The 26,966-nt window shown below is 40.4% G+C and overlaps 1 protein-coding gene across 1 annotated transcript in view; it reads right to left on the bottom strand.

Annotated features, from left to right (window-relative positions):
* SLC2A13 (solute carrier family 2 member 13) overlaps positions 1-26,966 on the bottom strand; it is a 374,114-nt gene that overhangs the window by 289,421 nt on the left and 57,727 nt on the right. Inside the window, exon 2 of the mRNA XM_058307802.1 lies at positions 7,642-7,801. Within this exon, the coding sequence (XP_058163785.1) occupies positions 7,642-7,801 (160 nt within the window). The remainder of the gene's footprint in view (positions 1-7,641; positions 7,802-26,966) is intronic.

The raw sequence follows: 26,966 nt of genomic DNA on the forward strand, positions 1-26,966 counted from the left end.
CATCCCCTGTATACTCTTAAGTTCAGGAATCATTAACACAGTTGTAGAAGATTTACATTCAGATTTGGGGGCTCCCCTCTATGGACCATTCCTTTCCTGGACTGTCCTCCTTGATTTCCAGCTGCTCTGGGAACCCCAAGCTCTCGACACTGGACATTCAGGCCAGTAAAACTGTGACCTTCTGCTTAAGTTCTAGTTTGCCCAACCATGACCTGGAGGTGGCCTTCGGGAGACTGAGGGCTGCCTTTCAAGTGCAGATCTCACCACTAGCGGCCCTTTCCCTCAAGAATCAAATTCCTCTGCTTCCAACATGCTCCTGAAGGTACAGTTCTCTGTCGTCTACAATAGTAGTTTTTTTTTTTTAATATTCTGTCCATGCTTTATAATGGTCATCTTCAGAAGAGTTAGTCTTAAACAAACTGCCCTGTTATTACCAAGCCATATTACTTTTTATATGGAAAATTCAGATAACAGCGTGAGGGCAATGTTTATTATCAGCTGTAGATATAGCATATAGAGATTCAACTATAACTTTCTGAAAATAACAGCTAAGAATACCTAGAAGCATTTAAGAGTATTGTAAGTTTGTTCACAGCCATTAACTGATTTAATCCTCACCATAACACTGTGGAATTGCTGGAGCATTCACCACATGAGAATATTAGAGCCCAAAGAAATGAATTTATATGTTGCAGAAACAAGTTTTGAACCTCCTCTTCCCACTACGCTATGATACATTATGATAATCTGTCCTATGTCTTAATTCTATCAAAGAAACAATTATAACTTTAGCATCACAAAAGCTACTACAATCAAGGTATTAACTTGCAATAAATATGCCTATTATCCAAATCCATCATTTCAAAACTGGCTACTGCAGTTTCAATTTTTAAAACAAAGGTTGCCTCACATCCTGTATTTTGTATCAAGTCAAGGACCACTTATTTTTAAGTACTAAATTATAAGAATATTCTCCCAGCATAGATTTCTTTGGCAAGATAGTCCCTTTTTAAATATTAATCTGAGAATCATCAAAATGATATGGCTTTTAAAATTATAGTTATGGGGTGGGAGAACTCATCATTTTTTCATCCAAAAGTAATATTGATTTATGAAAAAAGATGCCTTAGATTGTCAATAAACAAACGCACTGTGTTGTAAAAGGGAGCAATCAACCTAAGGTTCTATTCCTACCCACTGAAGACTGCCCTCCCGCTCCACTCCCAAACCCCCTCGTGAATTCACGGTCCTCAGCCTCGCTGCTCTACGCTGCTCACTCTCACCCAGGCACGACTGGCCCGCTCGCACAACAGGACCTTTGAACATTATATTCTCTCCAGAATCTCCCTCTCCCTCATCTCTGCCTGGAACTCAGCTCAAACATCTTTTCCTTTATAAAGCTAGGTTATTCATTGCCCCTGGGAGCTCCCATAATAACGCTATCCATCATTTAATTAGCATGCTGATGGAAAAAAATGTCTTTCCCTCATTAGCTGTCAGATTCTGGAGGACAGTTATTTTTCTTAGCCGTCTTTCTGTCTTCAGTACCAGGCACGGCAGTAGCAAGCAGTAGGTGACAAAAAAAATTATTTCTGAAGGAATGAGTGAATTCGTTATTTACTAACACACATCTCTAAGAGTTGAGCCTTACTACCCCATGCCTATATTCTGGTAGCAGCCTCGTAAATAGGGTCCCTGCATTCAACCCAGAACCAGAGGTTCCAGTAAGTTCTGAGTATTACTGGGATGTCCTGCTCAAAAATATTAGCTTCCCTTTGCCTGTAGATAAGAGCTGATAAGCCTCAGACTTGTCCAGACTGCTGGGACTTAGCTCCAATCTCTTGAGCACAGCCACGCTTTACTCCCAAGAGTCCCACCCCTGCCCTCACCTGAGCTAGCCTCAGCTGCACGACCTCCTCTGTCCGCCTGAAGCTCAGCACAAGCCTTACAGTGGCACGAATGAGTCTCCGGGTATTCCAGAACAATGCCCCATCGAGATGTTGCCAGCACTACTGCTTCTCATCCAACACCCAAATTACCTTAAATTGTAATTCTTTAGCAATAAATCAATAAAGACTATTAGGTAGATGATAAAATATCCAACATGATTAAACACTTAACAAATGGCTGCACATGGGCGAGTGAGGTGGAATAAGATAATCCTGGCTTTAAAAAATTAAATATTACAATAAAACGAATAAAAATCAACATAAAAGAGAATCTACCCCTCTGTAGATACATCCAATGCTACTAGCATGCAATCATGGGACAAGTGTAGACAGGGAAAGCTCCATTGGAAAATCAGCACTGTCCAAGAGAGGACAAATGTGTCCTAGAGCCAAACTAGCACATCTTTTTGAGGGACTGAAGCTTTAATGGTCTAGAAAACTAATTTTCTTTCTCTGATTTTTATGCTCAATGAGAAACATGATTAATAATTTAATTTTTCAGATTTTTATGACATAATACCATGCCTCAGTATAAATTTGCGAATTAGTATTTTCGTTGATAATCAGTGTCTTCTTACGGTCCCTTCCCTGGAACCTAATAAATGTCCACTCAGCTCAATAAGCATCTACGGAGCAGCTGCTTTGTGCCAGGCCCTCTGCTAGATCCAAAAATGAGTGCGTCAAGGTCAGAAACACTCAAGGGTTCCAAAGTGAGTTAGAGGAGACAAACAACTAATTCAAAATAATAAGGTGAATATAAAAATAGAGCTATATGCAAAGCATTATAAGAGGATAAAGGGACAAAGAGGTTTCACATGATACAGGAGCAGGATTGGAAAGGTAAGCAGGAGCTGGAGCAGTACACAAGGATCGGGGAGGGAGACCTCACAGGCTGACCGAGCAGGAGCGAGAAAAAAACAGAAATATAAAAAAGGTCAGTGAACTATAAATCTCCAGGCATAGCTGCTGTATGAAGGAGAAAGGGAAAAGGGAGCATGTTACAAAAATCTAGAAGAGCAGGCATAGACTGCATACTGAAATACACTACAAGCCATGCTAAAATGCCCAATTTTCCCCCCACAGGAAAGGGAGAGCCTTTGAAGGATTTTAGCAGTGGCACGCCCAAATGAATGCTTTGGACAGATCGTTCTGGTTACTAAGTTCACTTTATTACATATTTATTGAGGGTCCACTCTAAGCCAGACTTTTTAACTTGGCAATTAACCAAAGAAAATCTTTCCTTGACTTGAGGTGTAATGAGTAAACCTCATTATGTTTAATAAGCAAGTTTAAGAAATATTAGCTCAGAAAAAGGGCAAAGAGTAATAGAATTTCACGTTATTATTAATAACCAAAGTTCTTCTGCCATCTTTATAAGCACTACATTAGGTAAAAATCACATTTCTTGACATCATTAGTCATTAGGGAAATGTAAACCAAAACCACAATGAGATACCACTTCATACCCATCAGATGGATACAGTCAGACAGGTAACCAGTCACGTTGGCAAGAATGTGGAGAAATTGTAACTCTCCTACATCACTAGTGGGAAGATGAAATGGGGCGGCCACTTTGGAAAACAGTCTGTCAGTTTGTCAAAATGTTACATTTAGAATTACCATGTTCAAAACTCCATTCCTAGGTACATACCCAGGAACTATGCAACCCCATGTCCACACAGAAACATAAACACAAAAGTTCATAGCAGCATTATTCATAATAGCCAAAAAGTAGAAACAATCCAAACACACATCACCTGAAGAATGGATAAAATGTGGTGTATCCATATAATGTAATATCATTCAGCAATAAAAAGAAATGAAATATTAATACATGCTACAGTATGAATAAAACCTGAGAACATCATCTAAAGTAAAGGCGGCAGTCACAAAGGACCACATATTATGATTCCATTTACATGAAATAAATCCAGAAGAGGCAAATCTATAGAAAAAAGTAGATTAGTAGTTGCCTAGACCTGGGGAAGAAGACCGAAAGATTGAGAACTGACAGCTAAGGGGTGTGGGTTTCTTTTCGGAGAGATGAAACTGTTCTCAAGTTGATCGTGGTGATGGTTGCCCAGCTCTACGTATACAGTGAATGGGTGAATTGTACAGTGTGTGGATTTCATCTCAATAAATCTATTTAAAAAATCAAATTTTTAGTGATATTTTCAAAACCCTTAGTACACTTTTCTTGGGAGGGGAGGTGACATACTTCTCAGTACAGAATGTATTTATTATGACACTAGAATGCTAGAAAAAGAGTAACAATCAAGCTTCCAAGGGCAACTCTTATTTCTAGGTAAACTGACCTTCCAGTTGTTCAGCAGAACACAATTTATTTCTATAACATCTAAACAGGAAGAGAACAGAAACTTTGACCCATTTGGCACAAAAGCTGAGTCTTCCAATATCAAAATCTGAGATGTTTTTCTGTTCGTTTTATCTTCTCTCATTATCTGATCACTAATGTAAAATTTACCACTAATTACAGCTTTTAAACGAGACACTCTTGAAAGCAGAATCATGAAGAAAGTGGTTAGATTTTGAGTCAGAAGTCTTGGCTCTAATCTCTGCCATGTAATAGCTAATAGCCTTAGGCAAATGTTTAATTTCTATGAGCCTCGGGGTTTTAGTCCGCAAAATAAGAATAAGAGTATTTCTGTCAATTTATCAAGATTTTGGTTAGGATCAAAAGATATTCACTAATAGACTGTGAAATTATTCATCCCTATAAAGTGAGCTAATAAATCTGGGACACTGGGTATGTCATACAAAATCAAATATGAGCAACCTGAAGTAGAGGTTCAGAGGCAATAAAAGTCAATAAGGAAAAGGAAAAATAAACAAAATGTTAAAATATTCAAACTCTTGGGAGAAATAGGGGACAACTTATTTTTCTTTTTTTTTTTTAATTTTTTAATTTTTTATTTTTTTAATTTTATTGACTTTGTAATAATATTACATTAAAAATATATATGTGAGGTCCCATTCAACCCCGCTCCCCCACCCCCCCCCTCTCCCCCCCCAACAACACTCGTTCCCATCATCATGACACATCCATTGGATTTGGTAAGTACATCTTTGGGCACCTCTGCACCTCATAGTCAATGGTCCACATCATGGCCCATACTCTCCTCCATTCCATCCAGTGGGCCCTGTGAGGATTTACAATGTCCGGTGATTGCCTCTGAAGCACCATCAAGGGCAGCTCCATGTCCCAAAGACGCCTCCACCTCTCATCTCTTCCTGCCTTTCCCCATACCCATCAGCCACCATGTCCACTTTTCCCAATCCAATGCCACCTCTGGGACAACTTATTTTAAGGTGGATGAAAATCTGAGTGTCAGAAATTTTATATGAAACATTCACACCGACCTTCTCCTCAGAACTTCTGAAATATATTTGCCACAAAAACAATCAACTGTTATCCACTGTTAGAATGATGAAGCAGCTATAACTGACAACAATTCCAGAGTCTACAGTTAACGCTAGGTAACATGCCACCATCTGTTTGTAACGGCACTCCTATTAGCCTAAGAGTCAGATGAGGCACACAAACTGCTGAAGATGGTAAGTAATGTGAAACGATTAAAAACACGCAGAAGATTCATTTTTAAAAGTAAACACACTTCCACATGTGTATAATTATAATAAAAATGTACTCATGCTAAGAACAAGGGCTCCAAGTGATCTGGTCTGTCAACACCTTGGTCTGAATAAAGCCCAGCTTAGTTTCTCCATCTTATTTTATTTTACTTCACTCCTGGGTTCTACAGTATTGCTGGAAAAATTCATCCAAGCATGCTAAGTGCTTAAACTGCAAATATATGGCTCCAACTTCCACTGTTATTTGGAAATTCTTTTCTCTCCTTTTCCTTCTCCTCTTTCCCATGGCAGCTATAAATATTTGACATTTTTTTCTCTAGGCCTCTGCCCTACTTATTCCAAGTGCATCATTGCTGATAAAGAAAACAAAGGCCCTGAGATGTGTTTTCTCCACCCTTTGCTACAACTTTAGCCTTACCTGACGGGTAGCAGCCATCTTTCACTTACTCATAAGTAGAACATAACAATGTGAATGATCATTTACTGAGTATTTGCCATGTGCTAAATACTGGGATAAATGGTACACAAATAAGAATTAATTTAGTTCCCACAACAATCTTGCAAGATAAGTGTTTCTGGTCCATTTCCCGCCCCCCGCCCCCCCATCAGACCTGAGAGGCTCAGAGGAGCGAAATAACTTGCCCAAGGTCATAGCTAATGAGTGGCAGGACACTGACAGGGATCCACGTACGCTCTATGCTTTTATTTTAAAACAGATTTTTAATAAAAAGCAAATATATTTTTGAATAGCCACATTAGTAAAATTTTTAACAAAATGTAAATAGACCACCTAGTCTTCTTAAATACAAGCGGGATGAATGATTAATAATCAATTTCCATTGAGTTTCCAAGTAAAACTCAAAAGACCAGGTTATGCCAATAACAGTCATCATCTTCCCCCTCTTTCCATCTACAGAGTGAAAAAGATGGCATTTCCTGCTTCTTCAGTTCTCCAGCAATTTCTCACTTTGGCAGAGCCTCCTTCAAAGATGGAGAGCAGTTTGCCAGTATCTGCAGAGAGAGTTACTGTTTTCATAACTGTGTCGGCTCTTGAACAGTCCTGGCCAGAGCAGGCCCTCACTGTCTTCAATGAATTTCCTAACGTTAACTGTTAATAAAACCTCACTGGTTTAGGTCTTTAGTGGCTCACTCTATGCGCGTCTTTTTGTGCTGCTTGCAGGAAGCGTAATTCCCTCTAACTGCATCACATCAAACCCTCTTCCTTTAGCTGCCAAGGATGAACTTCCAACACTGCAAGTGCCACGCAAGTAAGGGCTGGAGTCTCTCTTGTTCAGGATTCTATCCCCAACCCCCACACAGAGTAGACGCTTAATAAACATTTATTTTAATAAATGGTAGCGAGAAAACCAGCTAGTGATTATATGTAACTTGTTGTGTCTTTTAATAAAATTTTTCCTGGAACAGTTACATGAATCTGCTATACAGAAATATCAAACCCCAGAGTCCATAGTATCTTTAAGCTTTAATGTAAGACTAACCACTTTTTTACAACATTCAGTCTGAATTCACTTGAAAGCATTTTTAAAACCATTTTTCTTCTCTTCTTTATTCAAAATAAGCCAAATAATGATCAAATAATCATTTGTATATTTTATATTTGCATATATAACATGTCTTTGCATACCTAAATCTATCCCTTTAAAAACGGGTTTTCTTTTAGATCAAAATGGAGCTTCCTGAAATCAAAAAAGGATCTTAGCTGTATCTGCAGTTCATACACAGCTTGTCAATCACTGATATAATACAAGAACTCCATGCATATTTATCACTGCATTCATTTTTAAAGAAATATTGCAAAAGATTACGCACAGTGTGAGAAATGTCACCTGAATGCTAAAAAGTCCTGTAAATATAAATTCTTAATGGTAGGTTCCATGCCTAGTGTTAAAATAAATATCAGCTTGCTGTTCAATTTCAATTTTGCTGAATGCCACCCATTTATAAGTTAACTACAATGACTCAAAATGCCTAGTTATATTGTTCTGATCATTTCTCAATTCTTCTCTCGTCCCTCCAAATCATGGTTCTTTTGAAAAAAATAAAAGAATAATTCACAGACCTCCATCCATCTTTTTGGAGATAACTGAAGGCTCCATCGACAACACTTGCAAAGAACTGTCCCCCCGTGATGAAGAGGGTGTTGACGGTGACTAATCTGCCCCTCAAATTGGGTGGGGAGACCTCGGCGATGTACACTGGCACGGTCATCGAGGCGATGCCTGGAGAGAGACAAGGAAGAGGAGGTGTAAGACATCCACGCACCATTTCTGCTGTCTCAATACCAAGACTGTTTAAGGGACCCAGGCACACACCTGTGGGCCTTGGAGTCTATATTGAACAAAAGCTTACACATATCCAAAATGTTTGTTTATAACTCATTTAAGGCTATTGCAGATAAGGTAAAAAGTACGTGAGCTCCCAATCACTGGGTATCACTTTCCATATTATCACTTGAAAGCCCACAGAAGAAAGTACCTCGAAGGGTCTCAAGTTTATTATGCATGTAAGTGGGAGCGGATGTGGCTCAAACAGTCGAGCACCTGCTTCCCACAGGGAAGGTCCCAGGTTCGGTTCCCAGTGCCTCCTAAAATCAACAAGCAAACAAATGAAAAAACCAACTCAGGGGAGCCGGTGCAGCTCAGTGCTGGAGCACTGGCTTCCCACACACGAGGCCCCGGATTCACTCCCCAGCTCCAAAACCTCAAAGAAAAAAAATGCATATAAATGTATTTTGACATTTTTTTGGTAACTAAAAATAGGAAAATGCTCTCTAGACAGAATATAATTACTGAAATATTTTGGCCTATATGGAAATGTAATCAGACAATGGTAAGAATTAAAAATTATCCCAGAACACATATTAGCTATTCAAAGCCGTCATTTATAATAGATAACCAAAACTTTTCATTGGTTTACTAACACGAAATCCATACATTAAGTCACCTTACTCAATTAGCTACATGCACACTGCAAAATAGCTTAGATTGGGAATTTACAGTCCTCGAAAACAGATGATCTTTGTCATAAAATAGATAGTTTTAAGATTAAAGTGCATTTGGTTATATCTGTTTTAAATTTTTTTCTAAAATGATTGCAGCATTAATCTATGGTAGTGGCTCTCAAAAACTTTACTGACCACCAGAATCGCCTGTGGCTTTTTTTTTAATAGAGATGCCCTCACTGCACCCCATCCCACACTTATTAAACAGGAAACTACAGAGGTCAGAGATGCACCTGTCTTTCAAAAATCCTCCAGAGATGACTGTGACGCTCACTATATATTTCAAACTACAATCCCATGGTAAAGTAATTTGCACCAGTTCAAAATTATATCTTAAGGAAAATCTAAGCCCTCGCTGGCCCATATCTAACACTTCCAGGTGGTATTTCCAACGTCCAGCATGTCTCATTATTTAACCTAAAATTAATGTCTAAGTAATATTTACCAAAAGCTCCACAAAAAACATTATACCGGATTACTTAAAGATAACGCAGTCCTTTCATATCTCTGGATGTTATAAACTGATGCCCAGATTAAGCCAAAACATCCAAGGGGCGCCTAAGAGCCCCACGTGGAATGCGTTTCAAGAACTGATCCTTGACAAGATGCCAGGCAAGGTCTGTCTTGAAGGTGGCGGCGCTAAGACGCCTGCCGCCTTGCTTTCTGTTCCAGGGCTGCTGAAGGTGCTATTTACCACGTCCCAGACGGAAGGAGACCTCTCTCTCCTCTCAGGCACTGCACTAGTTCTGCTTCTCAATAACTGATTTACGTTTCTTTGCGGCTCTATCAATCATGTCAATGTCTGTTATTTCCTTCTTTATGTAGGCAGCCAGAAAGCTCCACTTTATCAAGTGTTTTGGATTTCGTGGTATTTCTTTTTGATTTAAACCCCTTCCTGATGTTGTAAGAGTTTGCAATTTCCTCTATTTTTAAATATATTCTTTGTTGCTATATTTTATTGGCTTTGAACAAGGCAAATAAATAAATGGATAGAGAGACAAGATTTACTTAAAGTAATAAGTATTTTCTTCTGGAGTATTCAATGTATTGTTGCATAACTACTGGTAAGTTGTTATTAAATTTGCACACAAATGACAGCAGTAAGTCTCAGAACTAAAAACACTCTGTAATTGGGAAGTGGACTTGGCCCAGTGGTTAGGGCATCCGTCTACCACATGGGAGGTCCGCGGTTCAAACCCCGGGCCTCCTTGACCCGTGTGGAGCTGGCCCATGCACAGTGCTGATGCACGCAAGGAGTGCCCTGCCACGCAGGGGTGTCCCCACGTAGGGGAGCCCCTTTAGCAAGGAGTGTACCCCGAAAGGAGAGCCGCCCAGTGTGAAAGAAAGTGCAGCCTACCCAGGAATGGCACTGTACACACAGAGAGCTGACACAGCAAGATGACACGACAAAAAGAAACACAGATTCCTGGTGCAGCTGATAAGGATAGAAGTGGTCACAGAAGAACACGCATCGAATAGACACAGAGAGCAGACAACTTGGGGGGGGTGTGGAAGAGGGGAAGAGAAATTTAAAAAAACACTCTGTAATTTCCATCAATGCAATTTGCCACTGCAGTGTCTATCAATATACGCAGATGAAAGTTGTCCTGTGATTTTATGTTTCATTTTTTAAAAAGACCTGAGTTAATAAAGTCTCTATAATTAAATTATCACCTAACCAGATGAAAGTTTCCATTTGACTGCTAATAAACTTAATAGCATTGCCCATTCTAAAGTGCCCTTCATTCAACTTGAAAAGAGGAAACATTTCCTGCTAATGCTGACAAGTTGTGTAATATTTTAGTTTTCTTACTATTAAAACATTTCAATAAACTTTCAAAACTCAGACCACAGTGATTTACTGACAGGATTCCTTTCTCTGTTCCCGTCTAGCTATAAACAGGAACTCAGGTGCCCTCCTTTATTCAGCTACCTACATGCAGACCTGAACAGAGGAAATCAGGAATGTAGTTTGAGGTATCACCTGCTTGTCACAAAGCACACAGATTTTACCTGACAGATGTAGCGATGTCCTCAGGGCCTTCGAAAGCTCCATTACTTAACATAAACACAAAGAGTGAAAAGTAACAGGTAGGGGCAATTGGAAAAGACTGAAGAACCACCACACACAAAAAAAGGGAGAGCCTCAGGATTCAGAGTTGCGAAGAACCCCAGAAGATACTCTATCCAGTGAGCACTTACATCTACCTGACCTTGTCACGACTGCCTACTAAGTAATTTTTACATGGGGTTATCATCTTATTTAATTATCAGGAGAGTCCCGTAGAAGGGCAGCACACCGTTATCCCCGCTGTGTGGAGGAGGAACTTACTCTGGACACGTGAGGAATGAGGGAAAGCGCCGGGCGGGGAGACGCGAGAGCCCAGCTGAGAGCCCAGCTGAGAGCGCCTCGCGACACCCGCGTCTCGTTAGCGAGGCTCGGGCCAGGGCTGAAGTCCAGCCTTGCCGCGGCAGCCGGGTGAGTTTCCGCATCTCACTTAAAACCTCTCTCCAGGTCCTCACCTAGACACCGGGAGGAGAAAAGTAACTCTCTTGTCAGGTCTGAGGAGATTCCCTGAGTTAACGGAATGCAGCACTGAGAACTGAGCCTAGCACACGGAAACGGCCCGTGTGGGCGGCGGCGACTACTAGGCCTCCAGTTTCCAGGCCTTCTCACTTGCTCAGCTCAGTCTGATCCGTGTTAAGAGCTGGGACGATAAAGATGAACATAAGGATGGCCAAAACAGAGCTTCTGCTCCAAAGGACACACAAGCCCTGTGCACGGAAGAAGGCAATCAAGAACGTCCCTTCAAGACGGCGTGGGAAGGGTGGCAAGGACAGCTGGGCGCTGGGGTCTACGTGCGATGGAAGTGCCGCCTGCGACGGGCGACGCTAGGAAAGCCCGGGCAGGGACTCCGCAGACACCAGCAGCGGCCTGAAAAGCAGGACACGGCGTTTCAGGGATCAAGAGCGTGAGGCAGAGCGCGTGGGCAACGGGGCGGGCGAGGCAGAGCGCGTGCGCAACGGGGCGGGCGAGGCAGAGCGCGTGCGCAACGGGGCGGGCGAGGCAGAGCGCGTGCGCAACGGGGTGCGCGAGGCAGAGCTGAAGGCGTGGAAGCGGGGCCCTCGGCAGCTCGGGTGCCGAATGCTGCTCTGAGCACAGACGCCCTGCCTGAGACGCGGGCTGCGGGGCAGCGGTGTCCGAGCCGCTCCTTACCTTGCAAGTGCGACGCGCCTCCCACCGAAGGGCAAGTGTATAACTGGAGCACAGGGACTGCTCCGCTCTGCAGCGGGAGCGGCCCTCGGAGGAGCAAGGATTCCAGCCCACACCGGGCGAACACGTAAGCGCGCGCCAGCGAGGGGTGCGGCGACGGGGCCAGGTGAGCCAGGGCTAAGGCGGGGAAAGAAGACATCCTATCGAGGAAGGGAGACCACTTCCAGCAAGAGAGCGGGGACCTCCCAGACACCTCAGCGGCGCACGAGAGGAAAAAGCCAAGATCCGTTTCCCGGTTTTAAGGACCATTCTGGTTGGAATAAAGAAAACTGATGGGAAGAGAGCCCAGCAGTAGTGGTGGCGAGAAATGGAAGATTCAAGAATTACGTATCTAGGGAGCAGATGTCGCTCCAGTGGTTGAGTGCCTGCTTCCCACGCACAAGGTCCTGGGTTCAATCCCTAGTACCTCATTTTAAAAAAAAAAGGATAGTGTACTTAGTACTTAGGTTCACAAGAATTCGGGTGGGATGTGAGGCATGAGGAGAGGAAGGGGATCAGATGGTTTCCAGAGGTCTGAGTAAGTCACCAGAAGCAAGACTGATAAGAAAACTGAAGGAGAAGCAAGTCTGGGTGGAAAATAATACGGTCAAGTTTTGACATGTAAAGTCAGAGGGGCTCTGTGAAATAATTAAGTAATAGACTGCTGCATAGAACGTGCTGGGAGGGTAGATTACTTACATGTACGTTCCCCAGACTCCCTTTTCACCCTCACCCGTAAACGTCTTTTGCTAGATTGGCCTCTCCTCTCTCCCTCATCCTCACGGGAGATTCTGGAGCAAGTTATTGACCTCTTATGCTGGAAACAGGGAGGAGAACAAGAGATGGGCCAAAGGTGGGGAGAAATTCAGATGAAAAAAGACTGGACAGAAGTGTGAGCGAGTCTCGGGGTCAGTACGGGGGGAAGCAGGAGGCTCCACAGAGCGCCCGAGCCTTGGTGAGTCAGGGGTGGCGAGCGAAGAGGAAGAACTACACAGACGCTGAGAAACACCACAGCGTCACAACCCAGATGCCAGGGCTTTCTGCAAGGCACACGGGGGATACTGCTGTTCAACTGCTTTGAGCTGCTGAACTACATTTCCTGAAAGAGAGGTCCACACTGAGAACGGACCAGGTCCGGTTTGGGAGTTATACTATTAACTGGAGTTCAAGATGGTTCTTTGCAGATGACGCAGATTTGTTCGATCCACCATTTGGTTTATAACTGAAATGATGGGAGTGAATGAGACAGTCCAGAAACAGCACATGAGAAGAGACAAGAGTGCACAGAACTGAGTCCTGAAAACTTCCAATATTTAAGGGTGTGGCAAGCTCCTAATTCACCCTTGAACATTCTGTTATTTCTAAATTCCTTTTGTGTTATAATTCTGTATTATGATGTAAGATCACGCTATCGACAGGTAGGTGGAAGACATCTCATGCATTGCCCCCTTATGACAGGTAAACAAAACTTAGAGAGTCATGTAGCAAGTTAGCGCCAACGCTGGCACCCGACGTAGGGGCCTAGCGTGCGCTAACCGCTGCTCCAGTGTCATCGGAGCACGTGACGCACCACACGAGGCCGGTGCCGCGCCGCTGGAAAGGGATGCGATCCCTCCAAACGTCTCAGGTTTCATTTTTAGCTCTCTTCTTAGCTCTCCCTCACCAACTTCTGGAAGCAGGAATGCCCCGACTACCTGCGTGTGACCTACTGCCACCAGGGGTCGGTAAGGAGCTTGGGCCAAATAGAAGGGAAAGCGAGACGTCAGTGTGATTGTGTAATTCTGAGCTAGGAAAAGTTTGAATCCATAAAACTGCCTGAGAAACCGGAGAACTATAAAGAACGTGGAGAACCGGGCAGAGGAGAAGGCCCTCTTCACTTTATCATACCCATCCAATGTGCCTGTTAAGAGGAGACCGTACTGACTCGCCTTGCTATCAAAAAAAACTACCCACGACTCATGGATTCCGATACCTGACGCCCTCTATTTAAACGATCAGGACATTACAGGGATTGATCCCCAAGGTTCCTGTCCACTTTGGATAAAGAGATGGACTTCTGTCCCTAGACGGCTCACTGTTTCAATGAAGGGCAATTTAGCAATAATATCTAACTTTGGAGTCTATTTTAAATCACAATCGTGCATTTGTACAATTCAGCCCTAGGTTTAAACAAATCACAGGAACATTCAAATACGCAAGCACCATCCCTGTTATTCAACATAGGGTCTATTAAAAAGAAACAATATAGCAAGGCTCACTTTTTTTACCCTGGTAACATAAACCAAAGATGAAGGTGGGACAGGCTCCAAAATTAAGACATAGGGGCTTCATAAATAAACGTAATTAATGGTATTTATACTTTAGGAGAGTTTAATGAAAAGTTTTAATTCTTCCCCATTCCAATAATTAACCAAATGCAATAAATGTTTGATAAAGGAAAGACAAATCCTTCACAGTCCACACCAAATCATGAGTTGAAATTAACACGAGGAATGCAGTAGTACAAGTTCCCACAGCCAGCTGAGTAACCCAGCCACAAAAATCCATGATGGCACTGCTTCTGAACATTGTTAAAAGTTTCAATTTCTTACAAAATATAAGGCCAACTTCAATGAAACTCATTATCATGCTTAGCTTGGGGAGTTTTTCTCCAGAAATCTGCACATCAGACACCGCGGTACGACCCAATTCACACACACACTGCTCTGCTGCCAGGCTGATTCACCACCTAAATGCTTGCAAAAGTTGGCTTTCAAAAACTGCTGGAAGCCTTTTAAAGGCTTGAGTAAGAAGTATAAATAATGTCAAAACCAAATAGCATTAGAAAATCCTGTTGTGATGGGTAAATACCCATGAATCACAGCAGCCACCCAGCACAATAAGCCCGGCAGCAGCTAATTAGCTTCTTAGAAGCACATGAAGCTGCCTTTTAATAACAATGCTTCTTGGACAAGACGAATTATGATGTCCTAATTTCCTTTCGTAAATTATTGCTGTACGTTCCCTAAGGAAAGAATTTTAATAAAAGGGAAGAGAACCTGTCTAAAGAAACAGTATCCCTCACTGACGTTGTTTCCATTTGGCTGTCCGGGCCAGGACCTGCAAGTTTGCATTCTTGTATCCACAGTTACTGGGAGGTTAGCAACTGAGAATAGAGTTTTTAATTTTCCACGACAATAAGGTTTAAGACTGTCATAAAAACTACTGGACAGGGAAGTGGGTAAGGCTCAAGCAGTTGGGTGCCTGCCTACTGCATAGGAAGTCCTGGGTTCAGTTTCTGGTCCTCCTAAAGAAGACGGGCTGGCACGGTGAGCTGACGCAATGAGATGATGCAGTAAGGAGACACAATGAGGAAACACAATGAGAGACACAACAAGCAGGGAGTGGAGGTAGTTCAAGTGATGGAGTGCCTCCCTTTTACATGGGAGGTTCCAGGTTTGGTTCCTGGTGCCTCCCAAAAAAGAAGATGAGCAGACACAGAGAGCACACAACAAACAGACACAGAGAGAAAACAGCAGGCACAAACAATGGGGGGGGGGAGGCGGAAGAAATAAGTCCTTCAAAAAAATTCAAAAATAAATAAAAAACCTGCTGGACAACTTCAAAGTGCAATAAGCCCCAAAGTAAAGAAAATATATATACAACACAGAATGTCTATAACAGAAGAGACAGGTTAACAGAAAGTTTGGATATATGGGATAACTGATAAGAGTTAACGTTCTCTAGTCTTAGAGGACTAACAAAGCATTACAAAATGTCATTAGCATTTTGTCCTCAATGCATCTCTTCTGATGGAAAATGACCTCTCCTTTATACCACTTAGGAATATTCTACCCGTTTGCCTCTGTCCTTTATTACTGGTGAGCACACACAGTACAGTCTGTTTCACACTGTTTCTTCAAGCAGGACTACAAGTTCATACCTTGCCTAAGTATCAAACACAGACCTTGACACAGAGGAAGATCTAAAAAACGGCTGGATAGACTATGGGATGCATACACAAAACCACAGCTTTTTAAATTAGCGCTGATTGGTCAGCTTTGTACTAAAAATGATATTTAGTAAGGAAAATTTGGAAATTACAGGTAAAAGGTCAATGAAAATCACCTATAATCATACCACCCACTAATAATCATTATTTAAATTTGGTTATAACTTTCATTGTTTTTTTTTCCTACAAGTTTGTAGCGTTCACTCATTAAACAAAGAATACGTTTCCTTCTCTTTAAATACTCTTTTCCAAAAAAGGGTCTCAGATGTCTTACAGAGGATAGGCAGGTACCATAAATGCAGGACACAGACTAAGCATAAGATATTAAGTACTAAGCTGCTTGAATAACAACGAAGGTACGGCTTGTCTGGTTAACACAGTCTGCAGGCCAAAGCAAACAGCCAAACAAAACACATCCCTATGTAGACACATACAAAAATATGGATACCATGTGGCACCCTATAGCACAAATTCATTTAAAATAAACGTATGTTAAGTTCTGCTTCCTGGGAGAATATTCGTGAATTAAGTTAACTTGGAGTTTAGACTTGAAGAAATGTATCATGAAGAGCAGAAGAAAAAAGTATTCCTGCAGCATACAGATGGAAAAGGGCAGGAAAAGAACAGAGAAGGAAAGAATTTCTCGATTTCTTCATGGTGAGGGATGGCAAAAATAATAATAATAATCATAACAGGTACGTAAGAACTTTCCTAAAGTAAAGTTTAGAGGTTATAAATACAAAGGAAGAATAACTGTGTGAAATGCTACAAAAGCAGAAGCAGGAAGCTTTTACACCTGACAAAGGGAATACACAAAGGTTAATAAGAAATCAATATATTTTCCCCAAAGCAGTGAATTTAGCAAACAGGCAGATAAGTAGTGCTTTGTCATACTTAGCTCGATGTGACATCTAGAGATAAATGTCCTAAGGACAACAAATGATGTGGACCTAAAGAGGAGCTGAAAGGCTGTGAATCACCTGAATATAGATTTTATTAAATAGGTACAGATGAGATGCACAAGAAATGCGTACAGAATAAAATAAGACCATGGCTAGAGCTGGATATAAATTATATCCAACGCATATAGGGATTGAAAAATAAAGTAAGAGAAACTGTTAAAGGAACTACTACACTAGCCGAATAATAAGTGAGCATGCCCCCGTGCCCCTCAATATTTAAGCTGTTTTTCAGTGTAAGAAGATCTGGCCTTGCTTAAAAAAAAACAAAAACAGGAACAGAGAGCCAAAATGAGGGAATCAGCTTGATTAGAAAGAAAACAGAATGAGACAAACAGAGAAATGGGAAAGATAAGGAAGGACCACAAGGATATTAAAAATTCAATAGCAGAATAAATAATAACAGAAGTAAACCACATACTGAGGTAGTAAAGAACAGGAATGAAGCTGCATGAAATCTGAATCACAAGCATCGATTTGTGATACTCTCCAAGAATGGAGGGGAGTTGAAATTAAAATGATAAAAGACATTGTTGAAAAAGTAAAAGGAACCATATTTATTTGTAAGATTAATAAAAAAATTGATCACTTTGTAACAGGGCAGAAAGGAAAAAGCTTCCCCACCAAGTAATAAGAAATGTTGCAATCCAAGTGTTTTATACCCTGCCAAATTGTCTTTCAGCTGTGAGGAGCTTCCTCAGATGAGAAAGCCATTTTAGGTGGAAAAAGTCTCAGAAGATAGAACACCCACACACTATTTTTCAAACAATCTTTAAGCCTATCCAAGGATCAACAAAAACAAGCCTTTGAGGATAGGTAAATTTTGGTATAAAGGCTCAGGGGACCTGCCCCTCCCCTTAGTTTGGGAGACAGAAATCCACCTGAATAAGTAGATCATTTGGAGTTTATTCAGCCATTCTTCCTCTGGCTCCCCTTTTTCCCCAATTCTAATGTCTTTTTGTCTTTTCGTTGAGCTACACAGAATATTCTTTGTCTGATAACTACTTCAAAGCATTAACTAGTAGTAGCTTTCTGTTCTAGCCCTTCGTAACAACAGCTAAATATTTTACTTGGTTGAAACATATGGCTGTGTAATTATTAGACAAAAATTTCCATTTTTTTTTTAATGTTCAAAGATGCATGGCTTCAGAACAACAAAATGTCCTCCTTCATTACCAAAGATCTCGATTAATGATTTCCTGTGTTTCTAAAACTTACACAAAATGACCCTGGCCTTTGAGATTTTTAAAGTGGTAAAAGCATATAAGCCACCCACCACAGATGTTATCTTTTCCAATCTCCTCTGATACAATCTTTGTACTCAGGGCATATGAATGTCCCTAGTCTTAACCCAGTAAAAATGCAAGGAAAAAGTCCTATTTTTTAAGATTCACAAACAATGACACATAAGTACTCGTCACTGACAATCCATGGTAATCATAGGAATCTATACCAATAGAAAATTTTTAAAATGGTTTGCTCAGGAATGCAGCCAGGCAGTTTTCACTTCCTCAGATTTCATTTTATTATCATAAAATAAGGAATTATTTTCCACAGAGCACATTCTGTACTTATCTTACAAAGTACTTTTGAAATAGAAAATGGCAAAGTTTGTGAAAGAGCAAGAGTTAGAATTAAAAGCAGCCTACTAAAATGAAAGAAAGTGGTTTCAGGAGCTCTAACTCTCTATCACCTGGCTTTCATAAAGCTAGTTCTCACTAATGATGGAAAGGAATGGAAAGAGGGAAGATCTTTAGGTTCTCTTTTTAGCATGCAACCAAAATGATTTTAATAGGCATAACCACTTTAATATTTTGTTCTTCAATACACCAGAAAATATATATTTAACTCCAAGATGATTTAATTGATTCTTTGAAACGGTAAGCACCCATCATGGCAAACATTTTACAGCAATGTTTTTTTTTTCCTGTAGGGCTAAACAGAGTATACAGGTCTCTAACATTTATGAACAGGGAAAAGCAAGATGCCCCATCTAAAGCTTTTAGAAGTACATGCCAAGTGATATGATGCATGGTAAGTGAACAAGCTAGGGGCTGTAAAAGGGTAACAGCATCTCTTTTCAGCTGGTTTTAGAAAGAAGTGATTAAAACGAACTCTATTACTCTCCCTGGCTTATAAACATCTTTTAATTGTACTCGCAGAATTAGTGGCACTTCTGACTCAGTCAACAGAGCCCGGCTTTGACACAAATTACCCGGCATTAACGGGGCTTAATCTCTTAATTCTGCTCCAGCAGCTTTAAGACACTGAGACAGCCAGAACAAAGGTAGGCATTTCCAATTCTTTGGCAAACGATGAGGCAAAGTGACTTTTCACCCTGCTTCTACTCACACTTTCCCTTAATGATTTAATTGTAAAAATACCCACCTCATTATCTTGTCCTGTCTGAATTGGATTCTGCAAAATTTCCCCACCTACGAGTGAGTATGTGGATGGCATGTTTTAATAGGCTTCTACTTTTATTAAGTCAATGCTCTATTCAAAAACAGGCAGAGTCGGTCCAAAGCCTTAGGGAGGGAGGCAGGGGGGTCGGTCGACGGACAGGAGGATGGGTCAATGTGGATGGATGAGGAAGAGATGACAGATAAATAACAGATGATAGGTATATCATTAGGATCATTGATATTATTTATAATATCAATGGGCTAATTACAATTCTTTAAAAACTTTTAAATGGGTAGCTTTTAAATACAAAACATGTTTTAAAAAACCTTCTGTTACATTTGTCTTAGCAGGTTGGAATGGAGCTCCCCCAAATCTTAAGAAGTTTCCTTTCCTCAGTTATTTACAACTTTCTTTGGGTGTACCTGCATCTTTGTGGAAGAGAACCAAAATTACAGATGACCAGAGAAATTCCCTGGTGTATCTGTTTTTTAAAAAAATACAAAAGTAGGAAGAAAATTAACTGTAGTATTTTGGCCATCCCCAATTCCTAACTGCTGGCAGAGTTCCTTTATTAAATGACAGCTGACTTCTCATCAATGACAATGGAACCTAGAAGACAGTACAAGGATATCTTCATTGCCCCGAGAGAGAAAAAAAGAACTATCAACCTAGGCTTTTAGTCCAACAGAAAAAGCTCTTTCAAGAACAAGGGCAAAATTCCTAAATAGGGAAATTCTAAAAATGCCTTCCAGACAGAATGAAAATGACCCCAAATGGGACGTACATGAAGTATAAAGAAACAAGAAGGAATAAAGAGCAAAGGAAGTGGTAAATAATGTAGGAAAATCCAAAAAACAAAGCAAAACAAAAAAGTAAAGCAATACCTTGTGGTATATAAAAACTCAAGAAAAGAATCAAATTACAAAACAATAAAATTAAAGGTGGAGGAAGTTAAAGGGAGTTAAAGTGTTTTAAGTTGCTTATATTATTAAAAGATAAACATATTATATAACTTTGTTATGTTAAATATGCATGGTAAAAGTTCAATAACTATTCAAAAAATATGTAAACAAAACTTCCAAACTAGCTGACAGAAAGACATAAATGAGGAAAAAAACACACTGTTGGTGGGGTGGGGTGGGGTTGCAGGGAGACAACTAAGGAGGATGGACATAAATCCAATTACATAAATAATAACCGTATATGTAAATGGATCAAATGTGAGGTGAGGAGCCCCCGCTTCTCTAGACAGGGGGCTTGGGGTGGGGAGGCGCAGGCGTGAGAGGACGCGCAGTGGCTCGCAGGACAACTGCAGGGACGAGGCGGATGGCGCAGGTCTACTTTATTGAGGAAGTACAAGCAGTTTTATAGAGCATGAAGAGAGGGGATGGGTGGAGGGTGATTGGGTTCTGATAGGCTAGATTAGCTGTTGTTACCTTACAAGGGCATAGAAGCAGAACTCGTCTACTAGGCTGGTCAGTAGTTACTAGGGAGAGCTTAAATTTGAGGGCTGAGCTGGATAGCTCGCTGATAGGCGGAAGAGAGCAGGCGTGTCTTTACGAGGTAGGAGGCCCTGAGATTGGCCCGGACGGAGGTGGTGTGAGGGGGCTTGCGTGAGTTTCCCCTGCGGGGAGGCGTAGGTGCATACCTCGTCCCGAGGGGCCAACCAAGGGAGGCGTATTTCGTGCCTCAGACCTCGGAGGCGGCCAGTTCTGAGAGCCAAACTTTTGCATGCTTGCCCTCAAAATGTACCGAGTAAAAAGAAGAGCTGTTAGTCTGGATTTAAAATTTATACTTTATATTTGTATAAGAAACACATCTTAAAAGGAAAGGAACAATACTGACAGTAAATTGACAAAAATTATAGTGAGGAAGAGTCAAACAGAAAAAGAGAGCTGTGGTAGCCATTTCAAACCCCACAAAATAAACATTAAAGCAAAAAGAATTATTAGAGACTAAGAGGGTCATTTGATAATGATAAAGGGTTCAATTTATCAGAAAGATATAAGAGCTAAATTATATATGACCATAAAACATAGTTTCAAAATATACGAAGCAATAATTGACAGAAATATAAGAAATAGATAAATTCACAATGCTAGTGGGAGTTAGTAACACATCTAACTCAGGAAATGATAGACCTGGAGAAAAAAGTTCAGTAAAAAACAGAGAAGACTTAAACAACACACAGTTAAAGTAGACCTGCATTTACTTTATGGACTTTGCATCCAACAAGTGAAAAATTCACAAAAGGAACATTTATAAAAACAAAACATCCACTGGTTCATAAAGCAACCTTTAACATATTTCATATTTTGAATAGTTACCAAAATAATATGGATTATGATGTCCAACCACAAAGTCATGACACAGGAAATTTATAAAAAAATGATAATTAACAAAACAAACCATAGGCATGAGAACGAAGAAATACACTTTATATAATCCACAGTCACAGAAGAAATCCTATTGGAAACTTAAAATTTTTGAAATGAATAAAAACAATAAACAACACATATTAAAAATTATGGGAAGCAGCAAAAGAAGTAGTTAAAGAGGGAACTTTTGGCCTCGAATTTTTATATTAGAAAATAACAAAGGTTGAAAATTAGCCAGTGAAGCTTACCTGGAGAATTTAGAAAAATAAGAGCAAGATGAACTTTTAAAAGCAGAAGAAAATAAATACCATAGACAAGAGAACAATTAATGAAATTAATAAAGAAGTTAAGTCTCTTCAAATAGATGGATGCAAGATAACCCACATCCAAATTCCAACAAGTTTAGGATTTTTTAACCTGACAGACTGATACTAAAATGGAAAGTACCAGTTGACAGGCTGATGGAAGTACAAAGGGGCCGACAGTCACCTCACTCTTGAGGAGATTAAAGGACTCATCTCCCCTAGATCAAGACTTATTCTAATGCTAGTGTAGCCGACAAAGCATAAAGAGAAACAGAAGACCAGAGCAGAGCTAGAAGTCCAGGTGACACCTACTGCACATCTCGAGGGGGGCAGCGGCAGTCCTGGAGATCAAGCAACAAGGGTGGCTCTTTTAATCAATGGTGGAGGGCCAACTGGATATCCACCCAGAACAGACCAGACTGAATCCCCACCTCTCACTGTAGAAAGAGTTCATTCCAAGCAAGTTAAAGAGATACATACTGGGGAGTGGGGTATATGGGAACCTCTTAAGTTTTCTAACATAACGTTTTGTGTGATCAATTTATCTTTTTAAAAAAAGACAATATTAAAAAATAAAAAAAGAAATGCACACCAAAAGCAAACCTACGAAGTTTTAGAAGACAGTATAGGTGGGTCTTGAGGTGGGTCGTGTACCCAGATAATCAATTCAACTTAGTTGAAGGTTAGGGATCACACCCGGGACAGAAATGTAAATTACTATAGTACAGATTCATGAAAAGCATTCAAATTCTCCTTTTCTTCCTTTTATAACTTCAGAAAGAAAAAGCAAAAGATACCCATAGTTTGTGAACATGGAGAATGATATAAGAAGGAAACACTGATTATTTCTGGTAATACAAAGAAAGAAAAATAAAACCAGCATTTCTGATTTTATATATTTAAAGATTATCAGAAAAAAATTATAAATGTGTTTGTCATTAAAAACAATTGGGAAGCGGACTTGGCTCAACTGATAAAGCATCCACCTACCACATGGGAGGTCTGCGGTTCAAACCCAGGGCCTCCTTGACCCGTGTGGAGCTGGCCCGTGCACAGTGCTGATGCGCACAAGGAGTGCCCTGCCACGCACGCAGGGGTGTCCCCGCATAGGGGAGCCCCACGCGCAAGGAATGCGCGCCATAAGGAGAGCTGCCCAGCACGAAAGAAAGTGCAGCCTGCCCAGAAATGGTGCCGCACACACAGAGAGCTGACACAGCAACATGATGCAACAAAGAGAGACACAGATTCCTATGCCACTGACAAGAATATAAGCAGACACAAAAGAACACACAGCGAATGGACACAGACAGCAGACAGCTGGGGGGGCAGGGAGGAGAAAGAAAGAAATACAAAATAAATAAATCTTTAAAAAATAAAAAATAAATAAAAACAATTGAAGGAAGCGGATATGGCTCAAGCAACTGAGCTCCCACTTACCACATAGGAGGTCCCGGGTTTGGTTCCCGGTGCCTCATAAAGAAGACAAGCAAGACGGCAAGCTGCCACCATGGGCTGGCACAGTGAGCTGATGCAACAAGATTGTACAGTAAGAGACACACCAAAGCGAGGAGGAGAGGTGGCTCAAGGATTAGGGTCCTGGATTTGGCACCCAGTGCCTCCTTAAAAAAAAAAAACAACCAGCACACAACAAATAGACATAGCAAAAGCAAACAAGAGGGAGTGGGGAAAATAAATCTTTAAAAACAAACTAACAAAAAACAAATTTGTTTTTAATATTTAATAAGATAAATGTGCCTGGACAGTATTTTTTTTTATGTAATGCTTCCATAATTTGTTAAGCTGCTTTTTGTCTGTTGTTTTGTTTTTTGAAGTTGAAATGAAGTTTTTAAAAAAATAAAAAATAAAAATAAATCCAAAAAATCAGCTCTCTAAATATAAGAGTATTTTCAGAATAGAAACTAAATTTTACTACATAGGAAAATCTTTCATATTCCTTGAAAAAAAATTACATTGGATTTCCATGTTTAAAGAAAATACCGAGCTATTAAAAAAAAAAATTAAGGATTTAGAGTAAACATTCAAATTCATTTTGAGTAGAAAAATATTTTCCTAAAATCTTGTTAGAATAACACTAACTCTAATTTTTCTCTGCATTAAGAGAGTATCTTCCTTTTGAAAGCTTGAATTATCTACCTTTATGAGAATTTGATGCTGTAAAAGTAAAAAATCATGATATCTCCCATTTTTAAAATGGCATTTAACCAAATGTTAATAGTCAGCTACTACAGGCATATATAACTACCATTTCTCAGGTATTTCACAAGATTTTTATATAATACCCTTCTATTAATCTCCCTGATCACCTTTTTTAAAAAATCCCAATAAAGTTCAGGGCTTCTGAACAATAAATAGAATATTTTGGCTTAGACCAGTCTTCAGTCTAGTGCCAAACTTCCAATGAAATTCAAATTCCTATAACCTGAATTTTATTCACAGAGGTTATCCTAAAGGAGTAATCCTTCACTTTGCTCTATTCCGTTGTCTCAAAAAAAAAATCCCGTTTCAAAGAGCTAGGTTCTTGATTAAAATAATATTAACATTAAAAAAATAATAACTAAAAATCTCCCAGTGAAGTTATATCCATTACTAGTTATTCAACTATTTGTGACATTTAATTTTGAAGCAAAAGGATAGAAAAATCAGTTCCTGGTTTACTTTCTAGAACTTTCACAAACAACTTGCCCCAATATTTATTTGAAACCCAAATTTGTTTTGCCTGTGATAGAGTGGAGAACTAGGAGCTCTCCCCTCCAATAATTCACTGAAGCCTAATGTCTACAAATAAATTAGGGGGGAAAAGCAGGTGCTGTGTCTCTATTCAGAATCATGCAGCAGCTGTGAAAAGGGGATTATTCTTCTATTTCCAAGTCAATTTATCAAAACCCTTGCCCAGGAGCAAGCCAGCACCTCCTGCACCAAGCGCAGAATTGCCATAGCAATGAGCTGACAATGGCCATACGTTCACCTGGACTACCAAGCCTGGGCTATCTATAACGGGAAGAGTGACTCCAACCAGAAAGACACAGAAGATAGAGAACTTAACTAAGGTGTGCACGCCCAAAAATGTCAGAGGCACAGCTTCATTTTAGGTTTTATTCAGCTGACCCTGGAAAAATAACGACTACATTAATGTCGTGAACTGTTTATCCCCTTTGCAAAAACCAAATGACAGTGCTTACAAAACATGTCAAATGCTGGGCTTTACTTCTCCCCTCAACTTCGTATGAGAACTCATTAGCATTAATACCAATCATAAATACACGTTTAAACCCAGGTTCATTTATCACAGCTGAGTGGTTTTAAAATTTTAACATGTAAGTTTGAAAAGTAAATAATCAATGTTATTTTGAAGTATTTGACCTATGTAAAAATATCTAATGTACAGTTATTATTTATGGATGAACAAAGGAAGGAAAGACTGAAAAGAATAATTTCTGAAAAAGACTAATGGACTCCCAAAGTACAAGGAATTGCTTTTTATGATCATTATATCGTCACGTCAAGTAAGTGTCCCTCAGCTTTCTGCCTTACTAAAATCATCAAAATCTGAATGCAGTACAAGCCACTTACATTTCAGGGTAATATCTCAGTGTATCAAGTATAAGCCTCCATCACCACAATAGGGCAGAATATTTATTCCATCAAGGATGCTGTCTGAGGTTATGGCTACAAGTGCTAGCAGTGAGAAGAGCAGCAGGAGTCACTGTGAATCATTAGTCACATTAGTAGAAATCCTGCAAAAATCTACACTTGATGGTGAACTAATTAAACCAAAATAGGTTAAATTTCAATATAAAAAATTATTTCAAAGGAAAATTAAACATTTTTTCTTAAAATTAAATAGTATGGATTCAAATAAACACTTTAAAAAGTGAACACTGATATCCTTTACAATTAAACACCACTACAAAACAAACCCCTTGTATTAGTCAGCCAAAGGGGTACTGATGCAAAATTCCAGAAATGGGTTGGTTTTTATAAAGGGTATTTATTTGGGGTGGGAGCTTACAGATACCAGGCCATAAAGCATTAGTTACTTCCCTCACCAAAGTCTATTTGGAACAAGATGGCTGCCGATGTCTGCAAGGGCTCAGGCTTCCTGGGTTCCTATGTTCCTGGTGCTTGCTTCTCTCTGGGTTCAAGGTTCCTTTCTTCCTGGGCCTGGCTTCTCTTTCCTCTGCGTGCTGACTTCCCAGGCCTCCAGTTTAAGTCTTTGGCATCAGACTCCAACATCAGAAACGCTCCAGGTCTGCCCTTTGCCAGGCCTTTTATCTGTGAGTCCCACCCACCAAGGGGTGGGGACTCAATGTCCTACTGGCACAAGACGTTTACCTGATTACTTATTCAAGTAAACCTCTGAATCCAATATAATCTAATATGTCCAGAGGAAAAGATCAGTTTACAAACATAATCCAATATTTCTTTTTGGAATTCATCAATAATATCAAACTGCTACACCCCTATTTTTCATTTCTAACATAATTCATTCGACAGCTATGGTATATGGCTGACACCAACAATACCAGGAAGTTAAAACTCTTGCCTTTGAAAAGATAAAAGTCTAGCTACTAAGCAAAGAGTAAGCAGATTTAAGTGAGACCACAAAAGGAAAAATAAAAGTGACTCTAAAACCTAAGAAGCAACAGGTATAGGAAAATGAACAGGAAAATAAACTGCTGAGGTTATACAGCAATTATAGATCCTTCTGGCTACTTTCCTTAAACCTCTCCGCTACCCCTAAAAATGTACCCTTTAAAGAAACGTAGGGAAACAGATGTGGCTCAACCAACTGGGTCTGCCATATAGGAGGTCCAGGGTTCGACACCCAGGGCCTCCTGGTAAGGGTGAGCTGGCCCACGTGGAGTACGAGCCATGCGGGAATGTCGCCCCGCGCAGGAGTGCCGCCCCGCGTGGGAGTGCCGCCCAGCTCAGGAAAGCCGCCCCGTGCAGGAGTGCTGGCTGACGTGGAGAGCTGGCGCAGCAAGATGACACAACAAGAGACACAGAGCAGAGAAAATAAGACGACGCAGCATAACAGGGAGCTGAGGTGGCACAAGAGAGTAATCATCT

This window comes from Dasypus novemcinctus, chromosome 12 (assembly GCF_030445035.2).
Source record: "Dasypus novemcinctus isolate mDasNov1 chromosome 12, mDasNov1.1.hap2, whole genome shotgun sequence".
Taxonomy (NCBI): Eukaryota; Metazoa; Chordata; class Mammalia; order Cingulata; family Dasypodidae; genus Dasypus; species Dasypus novemcinctus.